This window comes from Neophocaena asiaeorientalis, unplaced genomic scaffold, assembly GCF_003031525.2.
Source record: "Neophocaena asiaeorientalis asiaeorientalis breed wild unplaced genomic scaffold, Neophocaena_asiaeorientalis_V1.1 scaffold315, whole genome shotgun sequence".
NCBI classification, from domain to species: Eukaryota; Metazoa; Chordata; class Mammalia; order Artiodactyla; family Phocoenidae; genus Neophocaena; species Neophocaena asiaeorientalis.
Genome location: NW_020172011.1, coordinates 1,924,235 through 1,944,806, shown reverse-complemented (window position 1 = coordinate 1,944,806; position 20,572 = coordinate 1,924,235). Strand labels below are relative to the sequence as shown.

Below are 20,572 nucleotides of genomic sequence, written 5' to 3'. Positions count from 1 at the left end.
TTTTTTTTTTTTTTGCCTCTGAGGACCTCTCATCTCAAGGTAACTACAGTTGTGGTCACGATTAGCCTTGCCTTCCCAGCTTAGATCTTTCAAAGAACATTTGTGATGAACATTTGTGAAATAAATTCCTTCTATATTTATGCCTTCCCTCCCCACCACCTTTGTGTACTTTTTGTTAGAAAGGAATGAGATGTAATAAATAAGATAGCATCTTTTACTCAGTCATAACAAGCTGTCAGCCATCCCCGTTTTCCTTGGGCATTTAAACTCCGAGGCAGATATCCTCTGTGTGGCCAGAAACTTAAAGTCTGAGAAGAAACTATTTGATTTTCCAGAAATGCACATCACTTTTTGTTGACTTGTTCTTTACAAAAATTGTTCTTGTATTTTGTTTCTCACACTAAATAAAGTAAATTTCTATGAGAGTTCTGTGGCTTGCCATTTGTTTCCTGGATACTGTAATATTCCTACTTACTCCATGTAGCAGCCCCATCAAAGCAGATACCTTTCCTTCAATAATTATTTTTAATTACAAAGGTAATAAATACCTATTTGTTTTTTAAAGTACATATTTTTCATAGGATATAGTGAATTGCTGTGAGAATGGTAGAAAGCAAGTAGTTCCCCTATTCCATTATTGACTGCAACCTTCCATCTATTGCTAATTTTAGAGTGTATTCATTGAGCACCTGCCATGTACTTGGTACTGTTCTAGATGTACTTGGTACTGTTTTATGTGATATATATGTGATTAATTAGTAATACATTGTATATAGTACAGCAATTACAATGGCAATACAGAATTTTGCTTGTCATGTACTAAGATTAATTCCATAGAGTGATGTACTGTGCCTTTGATTAAAATATATACTTTTTTTCATTTTAAATTCATGTTTTCAATAAACAATACATTCATATAGTTCAGAAATCAGTAAATGTAAAAAAGCTATTCTGTAACATCTTCCTCCCACCTTTTTCGTCAGCCATCTAGTTCCTATCGCCTTCCCCAAAACAGGTAATTGCCATTGTTAACTTCCTTATATCCTGCCAGAGATTTTTTGATGTATAAACAAGCAGTTATGAATATGTTCTTCCCTATCCCCCTGTTATACCTAAATGGAAGCATACTAATGACTTTAAGTTGCCTTGTTATTCATGGATATGTGAGTTATTTCCATTCTTTGGATATTATATACAGTGCTGCAGTGAGCAACTTGAACATACATTGGACGGGTGTGGAAAGTGAATCTGAGGATAAACTATAAGTGTAATTCCTGCTGTCAAAGAGGGCAGGGCTTTGTATCTTTTTAGCTTTAAAAGATACTTTCTTAAACAGAATCCCCAAATTAAGCCTGCCCTCTCAAAAATTTGCACACTATTTTCATAACACTTTCTCAAGTTATAAACATTCTTTCTGTAACCATAGGCAAATTGATGAAAAATTTGGCAAAATGGCAAGATTTTTCTGTAAATTTAAAATAAATTATAAAATTAATTTTGCATACCAACATAAACATTCTGAACTGAGGGATATGAAAAAAGTGGACAGTCCTCATGAAGCTTATGTAATTGGGGAAACAAAATGGATACATGTGAAATAATTAAATACCAGGAAAGAATTTGAAGTTGGTTAATAAACAGTGGAGAGCCATTAAGTCCTTACTTGAGAGAGTGATATAAAGAAAATGTTGTAAAATACTGTTTTGCAACAGTGTTCACTATACGTGAAAGGTGGGAGGTGAGTAAATACTGAGATGAGGTGTTAGGCTTATCAATAGTAAAGCAAGTTTAAGAAATAGTGCAAAGGAAGAATCGTGCTTATTTTCAACTCCATCTTAATTCTCTTATTTGCCATCTGATGTTTTCCTTATTAACATACTTATATTACCATATTAATGTAAAACCAATATAAATACCTATAATGTGTGCTTGATATAGTCATATTAGAGATTACACATGTTAGCAGTTTGGAGTTGAATGAGAAAGTTAACCTGGAATAGATGTTACAGATGTTTGGGAGAAAGAGATTAATCAGGGAAGGACCTTAGAGTCCCAAATGTAATGTTACATATTTGTAATATGAGTCCTAGAGTGGTGAAGGGTTTTGAACAAAGCAATTTAAGAGTTGGGACTGGAATTTAGGTCTTCTGACTCCAGAGTGTTTTCTCCCAAATCACGGTACTTGTGCCTGGAAGAACACAGTAGGTTTTGCACAGGTATGATTTTAAAAGTCTGTGCCCTGTATGTCAAGGAAAGAGTAAGTACCTAAACTGGTGCTTGACACAAGTACTCAAGTGTGTGTTTTGGAAGCTAAGGATGAAAGTCATGAAGTAACTTTTTTCATTTAGTGTGATTTCTCCCTTTTAAACTTTATGGTACTTTATCCTTACTTCTTATAAGACACTTAACCTTGTGCCATACTTACAGTGTGTATGTCTGTCTAATCCAACCTCCAGCCTAATCCCCAGTCAACTACCTTACAGCAAGGGCTGGTCCTGATTTCTCTCTCTGCCCTCCACTGTGCCCAGCATAGGATATTCAACAACAGCGGATGCCTTCCAAGGGCTGAGATAGGTTTGTCAGGCAGTTGATGCATTCTCACAGATCTGAATAGCACAATTCCAGAGGAGGGAAGGGATGTCTGGAGTTGTCTACATGAGTCTCCTCCAACTACACTCGACTGAGTTCTGCGTAGAGAAAAGGAGATAGGTCAGGGAAGGCAGGTCTACTACCACTACATTCCAGTCGCCTCCTTGCTTAGTCCAAGGTCCAAGAGTCGCTTTTTCTGCCTGATTTAATTAACCAACATTGAGTTCTAAGTTATTGGCACTGTGACAGTTTTAATGGGGTGCAGGGAAATCAGAGATATCCACTAGATTCTGCAGAGAAACATGCCTCATCAGGGCCTGGGAGAGCAAAGAGCAGCCAATGAGTGCCCAAGTTTTAGTCCCTAGCCTAGGAGCTGGGGATGCAGCAGTGAACACGACAGATGAAAATCCTTGCTATCATGGTGCTTAAATTCCAAGGGGCTTGAGAGGAGATAACGATAAATAAATAAAATATATAGTATGTCAGATAGTGGTAAGTGTTGAGAAAAATAAAGAGGAAAAGTGGATAGGAAGTGTATATGTGTGTGTGGGAGGGGTTGCAATTGTATTTAGTGAGGCCAAATAAGGCATTTCAGGGAAGATGACGTTTGAGTAAATTACTGAGGGAAGTGAGAGGAAACTAGCATGTTGGGTATGCCGTTAACTATCGTTATTGATTACACATGCACAGCTTCTGGTTGTTCGTAGGCAGTTTGTCCCAATTTGGCCTACCCACAGTTCAGGAAGAAATAATAAGCCAGGTAATGCAGGCAGTTGAAAGAAAGGAGGCCAAGCCAATAAAACCTGGCAGAAGGTAACAGTTGGGGGGGTGGGGCGCAGAGTCCTGCCTCCTACGGCACGGCGGAGGTGGCAAGATGGCCGCGGTTGAGGAGGATGGTGGTGTTGGGGCTGAAGCCGACCGGGAATTGGAAGAGCTTCTGGAAAGTAAGAACCCGTAATGGGAAAGGCCCGAAGGGGGCGGGTGTAAGGATCCCTTCAGGGGGTTAGGTGAACCTGAGGTATTTGGGGCGGAGCAGGAGAGGTTCTCCAAAGGTTGGTCGGCGGCGGAGAGTCTGCGACCCCCGAGATAATCTCTGGGTCACCCTCTCCTTCGCGGCGGGAGCTGAGGAGCTCGCTTTGGGTCCCTGAGCGGCCCAGACCGTTGATCTCCTTGCCGGAGGGGAAACTAACCCAGGGGACGATGTTTCACGATCCCACTCCAAACTCCCCTTACTTTAGATTAGTAAGTTCTTAAAGTCTGACTTTCTCCCCGCCGGCAGCAGCCTTCGGTCCTCGGTGGGCCGCGAACCGGACATCCACGGATTGCTTCCATTAACTCTTAGCGAGCCCGAAGTGCGTCCTTCTGTGCACTGTCCTGTTCTCCTTAACACGGAAGACACGCCGTTCCTTCTCCCAGTCCTTTCACCTTTCTCTCACCAGGCCCCTTTCCAGTTCTTTCATCATGTCAGAGCTCAAACACACTCCCTTCCCATTATTTTGAAAAACAGGGTGAGACGGCCTCTGGGGAAGACAATTCACCCTCTTCAAAGAGGGTGGCTGTACTTTTCCTCCTTAGCCCTGTTTCTTGCCCAGAGTGGGGCCGCTGCCCTCCCCTTACACTTAGAGTCTGGCAAGCAGAATGGTGGTGAGGATAGAGGCTTTTCAGGGAAGAGGTGAATATTTTTTTGTTTCTTGCTCAGTCACAGACAGAGTGGGCAGGCGGAAAGATGAACAGAAATTGTGAGAAGTGCTAAGTGACTGTGTGAGTCTGCAGAGAGGAGGCCAGAGGGAGCTCTAAGAGCTTTGGGGAGGGAGAGTGAAACTGCAAGGTAAGGGAGTTCAGTGCCCTCCCATGGAGTGTAATATGGAGTCCCTCAGTTCATACTAGTACCAGGACCCATGGGGAGCTAGGTGAAACATCTTGTGGCTTCAGCTTTCTTGCCAAAGATTAGATTATTCCCTTTAGGGCTTCAGAATGAGTTCAGGGGGTTAAGGGCATCTGTGTTCTCTGCTCCCCTTGGATATCTGTATGGGATTTCTAGGAGTCATTAAAGAATGGCAAGGAAGGCACTGTATAGATGGAGATGTCTCTGCAGAAGTTTTAACTCTCTTCTCCCAGCTCTGAGAGAGATGCTTGTTCCACCTTAAGAGATTTCTTCTCCTTTGTTGACAATAAATTAGGTAATGGGGTGGGAAGTGGGAGGCTTATTGAGGGGTGGGTCAGGAAAGGGAGACTCAAAAAAAGGAGAAAATTTAGGAAAGTTGACAGTTTGAAAGATTGTTCTCTTAATGCTTTGCCCAGAAACCCCCCAGCCTTGCATCCTCATCCATCCCCAAATACACACCGTGTTTCTTGTTTCTGAAGGTGCTCTTGATGATTTTGATAAGGCCAAACCCTCACCAGCACCCCCTCCTACCACCACGGCCCCTGATGCTTCGGGGTCCCAGAAGAGATCGCCGGGAGACACTGCCAAAGTATACATTCCACCCACTTAAGGGATGGGGGGGGCGGGCAGTGGGCATGCAGCTCTGAGCAGAGGTTGGGCAGGCCCCTGTAGGCCAGAGGGGAGTTGGGGGAGGTGCCTTGGCCTCACATTGCTGAGTGCTCTTGCAGGCCTCAGTCCTTGTGAAACAGGGACTTGAGATTGAGTAGAGGGATCTCAAGGAAGTTCTTTAAGAAAAGAGCAGATTTAAATGTTTGGATTGGGAGTGATACTCCATACCGTTCCCTCAGTGGCCAGATACCTTTTTGCTGCTCTTAGTAAGAGAGGTAGTCAGAATATCCAGTGGAGGTGGGTAGGAGGGAAGCATTGCATTTCCCAGAGCCACTGCCTGTGACTTTTGTCAGAGGCCATGTGCAGTGGGGTGCCAAGTAAGAGATGCACTTAGGCCACGTTCTCCCCTGCAGGATGCCCTCTTTGCCTCCCAAGAGAAGTTTTTCCAGGAACTGTTTGACAGCGAGCTGGCTTCCCAAGCCACTGCAGAGTTCGAGAAAGCAATGAAGGAGTTGGCTGAGGAAGAGCCCCACCTGGTAGAGCAGTTCCAAAAGCTCTCAGAGGCTGCTGGGAGAGTAGGTGAGGAGGGGGCCCCAGACAACTGAAAATGTCTGAGCAAACCTCCTAGGTCATTGTTGCTTGAGGACACCAAACTTTGTAAAGTTGACAGCAATTATGATACCACTGCCATGGGATGGGGGAGGAGATGGGAGGAGGCATGAGACCCTGTTTAATGAAAAGCATGAGATAAGTTGGAAAGTAACAGAAAAGATTATTAAAAAGTGACCATTTTAAAGGTCACAGTGTTAATGTGGGTGTCATTGTGGAGAACAAACTGACACACAGTTCATGTAGTTTTATGAAAATAACTATGAAGATAACCCTAGAGTATTCAAAGATTTGGAGTGCTAGTGATTCACTAATAAATGCTCCATAACCAAGCTGGTAACCAGGTCAGTCTAGGCAAGCAAACAGTTAAAATCCTAAATGACCTTGGCTCTTTTCATCTCTCCTAGGTAGTGATGCGACTTCCCAACAAGAATTCACTTCTTGCCTAAAGGAGACATTAAGTGGACTAGCCAAGAATGCCACTGACCTTCAGGTGAGGGGGAAGAGATAGGGAACCACAGGGGGCCCACTCCTAGACACTTCACCAGCAGAGTCTCAAAAGGCAGACTCTGTTGGGTATCATCTCAAGTCTGTCCCTGCCTGACTACTTTGCTACAGGCAAGTTTAAATAGTTCTTTCCCACCTGAAAGGTTGGTGAGCATCCCAAGAAGGTAGTATACTTGCTCACCTCCCTCCTGTCCTTTCTAGAACTCTGGCATGTCAGAAGAGGAGCTGACCAAGGCCATGGAAGGGCTGGGCATGGACGAAGGAGATGGGGAAGGGACCATCCTCCCCATCATGCAGAGTATCATGCAGAACCTCCTGTCCAAGGATGTGCTGTACCCATCACTGAAGGAGATCACAGAAAAGGTTTATGAACTTCTATTTATGCTTTTCCTCTTTGTTCCCCATTGTATTAGCTCCTGTGAGCTGCTTTGTCTATTTAGAGCCTGCAGAGATAGAGTAACTCAAGTGTACAGGTTCATCTATTTTTTTCTCCTTTATTTATTTGGAGGGGGAGAGTTAGGGAGGAGTTGTATCTCCAAGAGAATAAAGCTACCATACTGAGGATGTTTAAGGTAGAAGGGGAAACCTTCAGCTCTAGTTTTCTGTAAATTGGTCTAAGTCTCTGTTGTTGTCTGATAAACCTTTCTTGCATTTCCAACTTCATTAATTTCTCCAATAAGGTTTCACTGAGGATTTACTGGCTTTATGCTGTGAACAATTTTAAGAGTAGTTTAAATGATGGTCTCTGCCATCACAGAGCTTATAGTGTCACTGAAGAGATTTTTAAAGGTTGTTAAACAAAAAAGAAGGGATATGTGACAGAGATCATATGTGGCCCTTAAAGCCTCAAATATTTACTATCTGGCTCTTCACAGAAAAAGCTTACTGTCCTCTGGTGACCGTAAATGCTAGCACAGCCAGGTGATCTGACTGAAGTGAGTGCTACTTCTCATGCTGAACTCGCTTATTTAGCTTTTCCTTCTCCTATGTTCCTGTCCCCTTCATGTTTTACTCTTCCTCATATTTTATTGCCCTTACTTATTCATTGTTCACTTACTTCCTCCCCACCCATTCTCTCTTTGCTTAGTATCCAGAATGGTTGCAGACTCACCGAGAATCTCTACCTCCAGAGCAGTTTGAAAAATATCAGGAACAACACAGTGTCATGGGCAAAATATGTGAGCAGTTTGAGGCAGAAACCCCCACAGATAGTGAGGCCACTCAAAAGGCTCGTTTTGAGGTGGTGCTGGATCTCATGCAGCAGGTAAGGCCTCGTCTTGCCATCTGCCCGCTGCTGCTATCTGCTTGCGTGTTCAGTGGAGGAGGTGTCCTGGAAGGATGCCTCCCTGCCCAGCCAAGGTGGAGGAGGGAGCACAGGAGAGGCCACATAGCATGGTCTTATCTCTTGTTCCTCTTTCCTTATTTTCCAGCTACAGGATTTGGGCCATCCTCCAAAAGAGCTTGCTGGGGAGATGGTGAGTATACCTTCTCATATACTTTAATCTTAGCCCCGGTTTCCAGTATTTTGTAACCTTTAGTGATTTCACCTAAGGTGATAATTGTGGCTGCTGGGGATGGACCTTCAAAAGCTCTAACTTTCTGAAATAGGAGGAGTTATCTGAGTCCCTTCATCTCTTCTCCAGCCTCCTGGCCTCAACTTTGACCTGGATGCCCTCAATCTCTCGGGCCCACCAGGTGCCAATGGCGAACAGTGTCTGATCATGTGAAACACAACATGCTTCCTTCCCTGATTCCCAGCTGTGGGGGAACGTCTGGAGTCAGCAGAACCACTGGGAGCTGAGGCAGGAGTGTCGTCTACAGGAGTGGTCTGCCCACTGCCACCTGTCATCCCACCCAAGATTGTGCCATACCAGCTGAGGCTTTTTTTCTGTCTTTCTAGGAATAAGGCCTGTTCTGCAGATCATTTCTGTGAACCCTTTCCATTGTGGTTTCTGCTGCTAGCAAAGGCCCAGCTACCTACCAGGTGAAGGAAGGTGTCCCTTTTGGGGCATGCACCTTCTTTCCTCTCCCAAAATAATGTTATACAGGGCCACACTGAGTTCACTTTTGTACCCAGGGTCTTTGTGCCTTGTGTTTACTCCCTGTCTTGGACCTGGGGAGCAGGGACAGAGTCCTAGGACTCTATATTTCTATAGTTTTCTTGGGCAGCACCTGTGGGAATGAATGGGGAGAAACTTAGCCTAGGCTGGGGGTTTAGGTCTGTCACCACACCCTCTTGCCTTCAGACTGTTCTGAATTCTCTGAAGGGAAAGTAAGTGGGGGGGCTTTTGCATCTAAAAATGCTGCTCTTTCACAGTAGGTTGAAAGAGAAGCCCTGGGATTCTCCTCCTTCCAGGTACAGAGTCCTCAATTGCCTGTTCCAGCCTGAGAACTCAAGTAGCTGCCCTGTTCTTTCTATAATGCTATGTGATCTGGGTGAACTCAGCCCTTGACCTTCCTTTATCCCCTGCCTCTCCTCTCATCTCTCTATTTTAAATACCTCTTTATTCCAACCCTTCTCTGAGCCCAAACTGTGACAAAGAAGGGCCCATCCTGTTTCCCCTCATCTAGTCCATCCACCACCCTCACTGGCCCCCCTATCTCCCTGGCAAATGTATATAATTATAGTGTCAGGTCTAGGAAATGAATTACTGTTCTTCCCCAGATACATTTTGGCTTATTTGAGACATCTGATTCCTTTGAATCCTGTTCATTGATTCAGGGAGGTAGCTTGGGAAAGGGGGGGTGGGATGCAGCCTGGATCCTTTTTCCTGACTAATAAATATTCTGAGTGAGGGATTGAGCCTGTTTTTCATCCAAGTCTTTTCCTAATCTTCCTCAGCTTCTCTAAGCTGCCCTGTGAGGAATGTTAGCATAACATTGCATTACTGGGTTCTACCACCACTTCCCTTCCCCAGCTCAGTCTGCACCTCAGTTGGCAAAGGAGACTGAATGGCCATCTTTCCTCATTTTCTCCGAATATTTCAATTTGGGAAGCCCTTCGATTGGTATTGTATTTTAACATTTCACAGTATTATTATTAATGTTAGTAATATATTGTTAACATGTTTAGTAAATTATTTTTCTTTGAGCTGACCTTGCTTTTCTCTGTGGGAACCAGTGAATCTGTAGACCTTGGCTGCCACATGTTGGTGGATACTCTGGTCAGACCAGCTGGCTGTCCTTGTTCAGCACTGAGAAAATAACTTCCAGAGCAAATTTGTACTTATCATTTGTGGCACTTTGAGCTCCTGACATGTCACTTTCCCTTGGATTAAGACTTTTCACCCCTTAAGATCCCACACATTCTGTGGTATTGGCGAGGAAGGAAATGTTCTTAAGGCCTAAGGCTGTTTGGGAAGGTCCAGCTACTGTACCTTAAAGTACAGAAGAGCCCGGGTCTGAATCTGAGACTCCTCTCCTCTGCAAGAGGTGGGAAAGTACAGGCAGAGCTGTGATGATGGTCACAGGACGTGAATGGCCAAAATTCTCTCCTTATAACTAGCAAAAACTGGATGAGGAAAGAGAAAAAGGAGGGAAGAACGAAAGGGCCTTGCACCTTGAGCTATGTGCCAGTTTTCCTTTACACATTCTCAATTCTGCTGGCCTGGCCAGGGCTTACGCCAGGAACCTTAGTTTTGTTCCCAAGCCATTCATTTTCATTTTGATTTTGATTGAACATGAACAAATTGACCTCAGGTTACTCTCTGTTCCAAAAATACTATTTGAATTATTCTAGGACTTGTGGAAAGATGGAGTGGTCCTTCTCAAACTGTGGTAAAGGACCAGGTTTTTTGTTTTATAAGTATCCTGTCCTTTGTCCACCAATATGTGTTCCATATGCTCAGTTCACACTGTGGGCTACCCACCACATAAGTTTGACAACACCAAACTGACCAGACCTCTTCCGCAGGATAAGGCCACTGATGATGCATTTGGATATTATAGCAGTCAAAATGCTAGGGACTTCCCTGGCAATCCAGTGGTTAGGACTCCGAGCTTCCACTGCAGGGGTCATGGATGGGTTCGATCCCTGGTTGGGGAACTAAGATCCCGCATGCCCCATGACGCGGCCAAATAAATAAATGAATAAAAATAAAAAACAAAATGCTAAAAGGTTTCTGAACACATTTAATTTCTAACTCATTCTTGTCGCAGACTGGTGAAAAACTGTTCACAGACCAGTACAACTTTCCAACCACCTGAGTAGCACTGCTCTAGGGCCCTCCTCAGTCTCTCCACAGTTGCATCAGCCAAAGGGATACATTTCTATACTTGTTCCATGTGAGGGTTGCTTCTACTGAACCTTTTCTTCAGCAAGAATGTGTCGCTATAAGGACGTTTCTAGTATTCTTCTAGCCTTCCTTTGCTGCTTAAAATAACCATCACAAAGCTTAGGTTTAAGCTGTAAAGTGTTTATGCTGCTCTCAAACTTTAAAGGAGGTGCCCCTTTGTTCCAAAATTCTGTACATTAGAAAACAAATTTGTAATTGTTTGGATGGTTTAATTAAGAATCAGGTTAGTACTGTGATAATCATGTTCCTATGATTCTGGAACATCCTGGCAGGGGCCCCATGAGGTGCTTATAATGTGCTGTTGAGATGGCTTTTTGGGAGCTTGGGAGAAACGATGGCCCACAGTAAATGAAGTAGAGATGACAGACCATATGAAAAATGATCAAAAGGCTTAGAGGAAGTATGCATGCAAGAATGAATGTGTATTTCACTGGAAAACCCACCTGCTGACTATGTTTCTCAGGAAGGACTCAGGAAAATTTTGTATAAAAGAAAGGCACTAATGAAGGGGTCACCAGCATGTTTGAGAAGTTAAGAAGTGGTTGTCTCTGTGGGTGGAGGCTGATGGAAGAGGATGTTTAAGAACTGGTTTCCCTGGTAGTGGTGGGGCTAATAGGATCCTAGCATTTGGCCCTGATAGCAGGGGCCAAATGGCAACACTTAACTCTCAGAAGCAGGGTGGGTGAATTTCCATAAGGGCAGCACGGTCAAGGTGGAGGTGGCTAATGGAACGTGGGTGGTCTTAGGGACCATATAGATGGACAGTCAAGTAGGGTATTGATTTACATATAATTAAGAGTGACCAAGAATGGTTGAACAGAAGGCTGAGGTCAGTAACTTCAATGAAAAGTCACAATTCCTTGCCTAGTTTATAGACCTGAGACAGTTGTCGGACTCAGTCTATCAACTGAACGCACAATTTACTTAGTTAACCATACACTAGGGAAAGAAGACTACCCAAAATTTTTGAGTTGGAAAACCAGGGATACGGGGTCTGCGTTACACTGATACCAGGGACCCAGAGCACCATCACAGTACCTCCCATTCCTGCATTCCCCCCGCCCCACCTCACCCCAATTACAGTAGGAAAATATAGGGTCAGATAATAAATGGAGTGCTTGCCCAGGTCTGTCTCACAGTGGGTCCCAAAATCCACTTTATGGTCATTTTTCCAATTTCCCTAGATAATCAGAATGGACATATTTGGTAGTTGGCAGAGAGCCCAAGTAGAAGTCCCTGAAACGGCACCCGCACCGCACCTCTGCCAAAATAGCAAATAAAAAGTAATATTGCATTCTGGGGGAAATGGTAGCAATTCGTTACACTCTTAAAAACTTAAAAGGGTGCAGGGGTGTTGGTCCCCATCATATCCTCATTTAGTTTCACCATTCTGGTCCTTGCAAACATTGGGTGGGATGTAATGGACTACAATGGACTGCTGTAAACTTAAGCAGTTAGTAGTCCTGATTGTAGTACTGTGATGGATGTATTTTCTTTTTTTCTTACTTTTTTTTTTTGCATTGTAACTTTATAATATGATTTTATACATTTATTCTGAGAAATAGAAAAGCAGCCACTGGCAAGCAGGAGCTGTTCTGGCCCTTACAAGTAGGTCTTGATATTTTTCTGTTGAACACAACCAATTTTACATCAGACAAGCTTCATCTCTGGCCTGTGTAGTTAACGAGACACTTCACCTGCAAACACATGTTGAGTCCACACTTAGTTTGAGAAAACATCAGCTCTCTTTCCTGGTGTCAGGACTTAAGGAAGCTCAAGTTCTTGATGTCTCGTCACAGAAAGAATTCAGTGAGAGACAAAGTGATAGGTAAAAAGTGGATATATTTAGAGAAACACGCTTCACAGACAAGAGTGTGGGCCATCTCAGAAGGCAAGAGGCCAGATGTATTTTCTTTACTGGAGAGTGACGCAGCCTCTGATATATTATGTGGCTATTAATATGTATCATCTGGCCTTTTTTACAGAAAGTTTCCTGATCTAGTGAATATATTCTTTCAATACTAATCAGGAAGATTCAGAAGCAGTTGGGATTGCAAGTGATGGGCAACAGTATATGTTCACAGTTCTTTTTTAAAAAATATTTATTTGGTTATGCTAGGTCTTGGTTGTGGCAGGCGGGCTCCTTAGTTGTGGCTTGCCGGCTCCTTAGTTGCGGCATGCATGCGGGATCTAGTTCCCCGACCAGGGATCAAACCTGGGCCCCCTGCATTGGGAGCTCGGAGTCTTAACCACTGTGCCACCAGGGAAGTCCCTATGTTCATGGTTTTGATCTAGAGCTATGTTAATTTTTCTCTCTTTCACAGTATAGTCCAAAAGGACCTGGATATTCTGTAGAATATCACATTTGTTCTCTTTATTAAGCTTATGCTACTCAGGTATTAAGGATATGCTAATCAGATCTGAGGAACAAGCAGTGTCAAGTATTCTGGATTCCTTGGTGAGACACATACACTCCAGAGGGCGAGAGAGAAATTCTTCAAAAGATGCAGGGCCCTGCCATGCTGGTTAGGTTTTTAGGTGTCCAGTGATCTGGAGCATTCTGGGACATCCTCTCTAGTAAAGATAAGTTATTGTATCTTGTGTCTTTTACCATAAGAAAGTAGCAAAATACCTTGGTAGGCATATTCCAGTTTTGGAGGCAGCATATTTTTGAACTTGGGAATGCAAGAAAGGCCTCTACAGCAGGTCCAGCCTATGATGCAAGCAGTCCTGCTGCTTGGGCCATAAGACCCAGAAAATTCCATGGTACTAGAGGTATCTGTGGTAGGAAAATATGTGTGTGGATTCTCTGGCAATCCACAGTAGGAGAGTTCCAGCACAGACCTCTTGGGTTCTGGAGTAAGGTGATGCTTCCTGCAGTAGAGAAAGTTTTACCATTGCAAAGCATCTCCTGGCATACTGTTAGGTCCTGATAGAGATTCAGTGCCTAACCACAAAATATCAAGTGACTATGTGACCAGTTGCCCATATAAACAGCCTGTTGTTGTCAGATGTGCCAAATCATAAGATTCGGTGGATACAACAGCAATACATATTAAAATGAAAATTGTACAGTTTGGAAGAAGCCCAAGCAAATTTGGCACAAGTAAGTTAAATTGAACAAAGGGCCCCGGGCCTCCATATTACCTGCATCTGTTGCACTAATACCTTTCTCTTAGCTCATGCCTATGGCAACATAAGAATTCCTTCAACCATTTGACAGAGGGGGAGAAAATCCAGGTCTGGTTTGTGGATGCTTTGTCTTGATCATGTTAGGGCAAGCCAAGTATGGACTACTGCTTCTCAACCACCTCTTCCTGAGTGGTCCTGAAAGACAGTGATGAGGGGAAATTCTCTCAATGAGTAGGGCTTTAGGCAATTTACTTGACCATCCGCTTTGGAGAGAGTAGTGGCCGGAGGCAAGGATATACATGAACTCACAGTCAGTGGGCTGGTTGGTCAGAGGCCCAGAAGGAGCAAGATAGGAAAATGGGGTCTGGTGAAGAGCATTTGGATGGATTTATGAGAGGGGGACTTATGAAAGTATTCACCAGAAGGGTGCTAAATTATAACTATGGATAGGATAATTTAGTTAGGAAAATTTCAGCTATCCCAGTTCTTGCACAGTGTGTTTATAAATAGAATCACCACGGTGGCAGAGGTGGAGGCTGTTTTTTGGCCTATTAACATGGACTCTTCTCTTAGCCGAGGCTGACTTAGCTCTGCTATTTCTAAATGTCCATCTTGTCAGCATCAAAGAACAATGCTGATCCCCTTGTTAAGTACCACTACTCAAGAACAGCCTGCCATTTGGTGGCAAGTTGGTTACATCAAACCTTTTCCATTCTGGAAAAGACAACAGTTTATTCTGACCAGGACTGATAGATATTTTGCTTTGCTTATAAGTGCCTGAGCCAGTACTACCATCCAAGGACTCAGAGATGTTTGATTTACCAGCTCTGGGTCCTACATAATAATGCCTTGGAACAGGGTACCCACTTAATGGCAAAGCAGGTACAGCAACAGGCACATGACAGTGGGATCCACTGTTCCTACCAAATACCTTATCACCCAGAATCCTCTGACCTGGTACAGTAGTGAGATGGCCTTTTGAAGATGCATTTGTGGTGCCAGCAGGGATGGAGCGCTGTCCTTCACAATACAGTATAAACCTAAATGACCATAATAGAGTGCTTTATCCCCAAGAGGTGGAATTCATGGGCTCTGCAACCAAGGGGTGGAAATAGAAGTGACCTATTCAACATCACTTCCAGTGATCCACTTGAGGAATTTGTACTTCCTAGGAGTCCCTGCAACTTTAAATTCTGTGGGTCTGGAGGTCCTGTTTCTCAGAGTGGGGATGCTTCTACCAGGCACCGCGTAAGAATCTCAATAAACTTAAAGGTATGGCTGTCATCTGGTCACTCTGGGCTCCTAATGTCAGCAAACTATCAGGCAGAGAAAGAAGTTGCCGTACTGTCTGGGATAATTAACTCTGTTATGAGGAGGTAGGATTGCTGCTACATTATGAATGCAAGGAGGAAAGTGACGCACATGTGATCCCTGGGTTGTCTTTTGGTCCTACTATACTCAGTTTTAACTGCCAATAAGTAAACAATTATGGCCTGATAGGGCATGATCTCCAGGGGCCCAGAACCCTCAGGGATGAAGGTCTGGATCACCCCATTAGGTAAGCCATCTAGACTAACAGAAGTTGTAGTCAAGAGGGAGATGAATCTGGAATGGGTGGCATAGAAGGAAGATGGTGAATATCATTTGCAGTTTCTGCACCAACTACAGCAACTCGTCTTGTGTTTCCAGAAATTGTGACTAACTTGATTGCTGGAGAAACTGCGTAGAGAGAGTGAACTTAATGTACAAAGCAAATGGATCTGAGCGGTGCTAGAGGTGAACTGTAGTAGACATTGTTGGTACCCTGTCCAGATCCCCTTTACCAGGAAGTGAGTGTCGGCTGCTAATAGCTCACTGCTGCATTTTCTTGAGAATCACCCTCTGCCAACAGGACCAACTTCTGGAAACTCCTGGAAGGTTGTGCCTTCCCAGGGATAACACCACAGCCAATGGAATGATGTCAGTTTCTGCAAAGAAGTCAGATGGGATTCTGATAGGGATTGCATTATCAGTGATGATATGTAATCAGTAATTGTGTTATCATCAAATGATACTGGGGTACAGAATTCCTTCTTGCTTTCCTCAAGGTGGGACAAATGTGCCATTTATGTGCAAAGAGTTCCCAGCGGAGGCTAAACTTATCTGCTGAACCCATATTTTTGCCTAACTTGCCCCCTCTCCTATCTTGCTTCACTCACTCTATTCCAGCTTTTACTTGAGAGCACTCCCTCAATAGACCACTTGCACAGAATTCCTTTCTTGGACTCTGCTTCTAGGGAATCCAGCCTAAGACAGGAGAATAGTGGCGGCAACTAAGAGATTTGAGTTTGACATAAGGTAGCGCAAAGAGCAAAGGTGAGTTCAATTTAGGAATGTTAAGGTGCCATTGGCTGGAACAGAAGGGAATATCCTCAACCTGATAAAGTGCAACTACAAAAGATCTACAGCTAACATCATACTTAAAGATCAGGAACAATACAAGGATATCAGCTCTTCTAGTGAACATTATGCCAGAGGTTTTGGCCAGGACAATTAGGCAAGAAAAAGAAATAAAAGACATTGCGATTGGAAAGGGAAAAAAAAAATGAAACTGTATTTGCAGATGTCATGATATAGGAAATCCTAAGGAAGCCACTAAAAGGCTATTAGAACTAATGAGTTCAGCGACGTTGCAGGACTTAAGTTCAATATACAGAAATCAATTATATTCCTATGCATTTGCAGTGAACAATCCAAAAGTGAGATTAAGAAAACGTCCATTCACAAAAGCATCAAAAAGAATACTTGGGGGAGGGGACTTCCCTGGTGGTCCAGTGGGTAAGACTCCACGCTCCCAATGCAGGGGGCCCTGGTTCAATCCCTGGTCAGGGAACTAGATCCCACACGCGTGTTGCAACAAAACGTTCGCATGCTGTAACAAAGAGTTCACGTGCCACAACTAATAATCCCGCATGCCACAAGGAAGATCCCACGTGCCGCAACTAAGACCCGGCGCAGCCAAAATAAACTATTAATTTTTTTAAAAAAATGGAATACTTGGGAGAGGGGGAGAATAGGAATACATTTAACAAAAGAAGTGCAAAACTATACCGTTAAAACTACAAAACACTGTTGAAAGAAGGAAGATGTAAATAAATGGAAAAACACCCCATGTTCATGGAGCACAAGACTTACCATTGTTAAAATGTCCATACAGGTCTTCCTTGACTTATGATGGGATTACGTCCTGATAAACCCATCATAAATTGAAAATATCTTAAGCCAATACATTTAATACGCTTAACCTACCAAACATTATAGCTTAGCCTAGTCTACTTTAAACATGCTAAGAATACTTACATTAGCCTGCAGTTGGGCAAAACCAGTTAACACAAAGCCTGTTTTATAATAAGGTGCTGAATATCTCATGTAATTTATTGAATACTGTACTGAAAGTGAAAAAAAATGGTTGCAAGTGTATTGGTTGTTTACCCTCGTGATCGCGTGGCTGACTGGGAGCTGTGGCTCACTGCTGCTGCCCTGCGTCATGAGAGAGGATCATACTGTTAACCCAGGAAAAGATCAAAAGTCAAAATACAGTTTTTACTGAATGTTTAACACTTACACACCACCATAAAGTAAAAAAATTGTAAGTCAAACCATTGTCAGTTGGGGACTGTCTGTACTCCCTATCTCCATACTCAATGCAACCCTTATCAGAACCCCAGCTGAATTCTTTGTGGAAATTGACTAGCTAATCCTAAAATTCGTATGGAATCAGGATAAGAAAATAATCCTGAAAAAAGCAATGGTAATCAAAACAATGTGGTGATGGCACATAGCTAGAATAGACATAGATACCAGTGGAGTATAATTAAGAGTCCAGAAATAAACCCATACATCTATGGTCAACTGAGTTTTCACAAAGGTGCCAAAACCATCCAATGAGGAAAGAATATTCTCTTCAACAATTGTGCTGGGACAGCTAGGTAACCACATGGAAAAGAATGAGTTCAATCCTTACTTCACACCATAGGCAAAAATTAACTCAAAATAATTTAAACACCTAAAAGTAATAACTAAAACCATAAAGATCTTAGAATAACACATAGGGATAAAGCCTTCATAATTCTGGATTTGGCTAAGAATTATTAGATAGGACACCAAAAGCATGAGCAACAAAAGAAAAAAATAAATAAATTGGACCTCATCGAAATTAAAAAGTTTGTGCTTCAAAGGACACCATCAAAAAATTGCAAAGACAACCCACAGAATGGGACAAAATATTTGCAAATCATGTAACTGATAAAGGATTTGTATCTAGAATATGTACTCTTATAACTCCATAATAAAAAGACAAATAACCCAATTTAAAAATGAGTAAAGCATTTGTATAGACATTTCTCCAAAGAAGACAAAAACATCCAATAAACACATGAAAAGATGCTTGACATTGGTAGTCCTCAGGAAAGTGCAAATCAAAACCACAGTGAGATACCGCTTCACACCCATTAGGATGTCTAGAGTCAAAAACTTAAAAAACATTGGCAAAGATGGGGAGAAACTGGAACCTTTATACACTGCTGGTGTGAATGTAAAATGGTAAAACTGCTTTGAAAAGCAGTCTGTCAGTTCCTCAAGTGATTAAACATAGAGTTAACCATATGACCCAGCAATTTCATTCCTAAGTATATACCCAAGAGAAATGAAATGAAACTTATGTCCACACAGAAACTTATACATAAACGTTTACAGCAGCATTTTTCATAATAGCCGAAAGGCAGAAACAACCCTAAGGTCCATCAACAGATAAACGGATGAACACATACAATGGAATAATATTTGGCTATGAAAAAGAATGAAGTACTGATACATGCTGCAAAATGGATGAACTTCGAAAGCATGCTAAGTGAAATAAGCCCGTCACAAAAGGCCACATACTATATGATTCCATTCATATGAAAGTCCAGAATAAGGAGATCCATAGAGACAAAGTAGATTACTAGTTTCTTAGGGCTGGTAGGGGATGGGGAAATGGGGGGGTGATACCTAAAGGGGACTGGGTTTCTTTTTGAGGAGATGAAAATGATTGAAAATTGACTGTGGTGATGGTTGCACATATCTGTGAATGTACCAAAAGCCATTCAATTGTACACTTTAAATGGATGAATTGTATGGTATGTGAATTTCATCTCAACAAAGTTGTTTTTTATTTTTTATTTATTTTATTTTATTTATTTATTTTCGGCTGCGTTGGGTCTTCGTTGCTGCGCACTGGCTTTCTAGTTGTGGCAAATGGGGGCTACTCTTCCTTGCGGTGCACGTTTCTCATTGCATATTGCAGTGGCTTCTCTTGTTGCAGAGTACAGGCTCTAGGCGTGCGGGCTTCAGTAGTTGTGGCATGCAGGCTCAGTAGTTGTGGCTCGCGGGTTCTAGAGCGCAGGCTCGGTAGTTGTGGCACACGGGCTTAGCTGCTCCGCATGTGCCACCAGGGAAGCCCGGCAGGCGGATTCTTAACCACTGCGCCACCAGGGAAGTCCCCCAAAGCTGTTTTTTAAAAAGTGCCATTGGCTATTAGGTATGCCAGTCTAAAGCTTGAAGGAGAATCCTGATTTGGAAATAAAGGCGTAGGAGTCATCATTATGTGGATAGTAGTTTGGACTGTAAGAATGGATAAGATCACTTTGGAAAAAAATGTAAAATGAAGAGGAAGAGAATCTCATGAAATAAATGGTCAGAGAGATATAAATAGAACTATGGAATGTAGTGTCACAGAAATCGGTGGGATTGAATATCTAGAAGGGGTAATGATTATCACAACCTCAAACGCAATAGGAAAGCCCAAAATAAGAAAAAGAAGAGTTGGTAATAGCAATTGATTTGATGGTAATAGCAATGGTGCCTATCAAAGCAGTGAGCGCAGAAAGCACACCACAGAGGGGGAGTCTTTTATCTCCATAGCTCCACTTTAGTCCCTCTTGTCAAGGTCTTAAATAATCTCCATGTTTCCAAATCCAGTGGTCAATTTTCAGTCACCTTAGCCTCAAACTCTCAAACAGGAATGACAGTTTATAGTGCCCTTCTTGAAACATTTAAAAATTTTGTTTTCTAAGATCCCTTGTTCTCTTGGTTTTTAAATTTTATTTCCTTGCTACTCCTTTTAAATAAATTTTGCTAGGCTTTCTGTCTGACCCCTACTAGTTGGTGTGCCTCAGGATTAGAGGGCTTAGTCTATAGACTGCTTCTCTTTTCTTCCACATTAACTAAGTGAATGTTCCCCATCTAGTGCTTATCTATGCCATTTATACCTTAATAGCTCCCCAATTTATACCACCAATTGTCTCTTTTCCTATGAGCTTCAGATTCATATTTCAATTGTTTACTCAGTAGCTCCATTTGGAAATCTAATAGGCATCTCCACTTTAACCAGTTTAAGATAGAACTGGACATTTTCCCAAAAAAACTCCTTCTGAACCCCCACCCCCACCCTGAGCTCTGTGTCAGTAAATGGCATTACTATTTGTCCTGTTGCTTAAGTCAAAAAACCTGAGATATCTCGACTCTTTCTCTTGTACCCCATATTCAATCTATTAGCAAATCACCTCTGTCACCTTCAAAGTACCTCCTGAATCCAACCACTTCCTACCACTTCAACTGCAGCAGTAGTCTTGCAGGTCTTCTGCAATAGCTTCCTAACTGGTCTTTCAGCTTCTTTTTTGCCTCCCTGCCGGTAGTTCTCAAAGAATCAACCAGAATGAATCTCTTCATTTATAAATCAGATCATGTCACTCTTACTCAAAACCCTCCATGGCTTTCTAGTACTCTTAGGATAAAATCCAAAGTCCCCTTCTTGGCCTATAACTCCGTAAGTGATCTGGCTCCCATTGTGTTTCTCCAAACTAATTTCCTACCTGCTCTTTTGCCACATTAGCTTTCTTGCTGTTCTTTGAATACACCATACACTCAA

At 42.7% G+C, this 20,572-nt stretch overlaps 1 protein-coding gene across 2 annotated transcripts; it reads left to right on the top strand.

Moving 5' to 3' along the window:
• The first annotated feature begins 3,450 nt into the window (after positions 1 to 3,450).
• On the top strand, positions 3,451 to 9,290 carry PEX19 (peroxisomal biogenesis factor 19). Of its 2 annotated transcripts, XM_024750627.1 has the most exons (8): positions 3,451 to 3,533; positions 4,954 to 5,063; positions 5,497 to 5,662; positions 6,100 to 6,185; positions 6,401 to 6,562; positions 7,287 to 7,463; positions 7,630 to 7,674; positions 7,843 to 9,290. In XM_024750627.1, exons 1-8 carry the CDS (start codon positions 3,464 to 3,466, stop codon positions 7,924 to 7,926), a joined length of 900 nt encoding a protein of 299 aa, XP_024606395.1. In that variant the 5' UTR covers positions 3,451 to 3,463; the 3' UTR covers positions 7,927 to 9,290. The 2 variants fall into 2 exon arrangements, with proteins under 2 accessions (XP_024606395.1, XP_024606386.1); XM_024750618.1 differs by lacking the exon at positions 3,451 to 3,533 and having other exon boundaries at positions 4,878 to 5,063.
• The last annotated feature ends 11,282 nt before the right edge of the window (positions 9,291 to 20,572 follow it).

Excerpts from the sequence above, each read along its gene's own strand:
- PEX19 (XM_024750618.1), top strand. The coding sequence starts at position 4,878 with ATGCTTTGCCCAGAAACCCCCCAGCCTTGCATCCTCATCCATCCCCAA. Across the intron at positions 6,563-7,286 it reads TGAAGGAGATCACAGAAAAG|TATCCAGAATGGTTGCAGAC; the intron begins GTTTATGAACTT and ends CTCTTTGCTTAG. Across the intron at positions 7,675-7,842 it reads AAGAGCTTGCTGGGGAGATG|CCTCCTGGCCTCAACTTTGA; the intron begins GTGAGTATACCT and ends TCTCTTCTCCAG.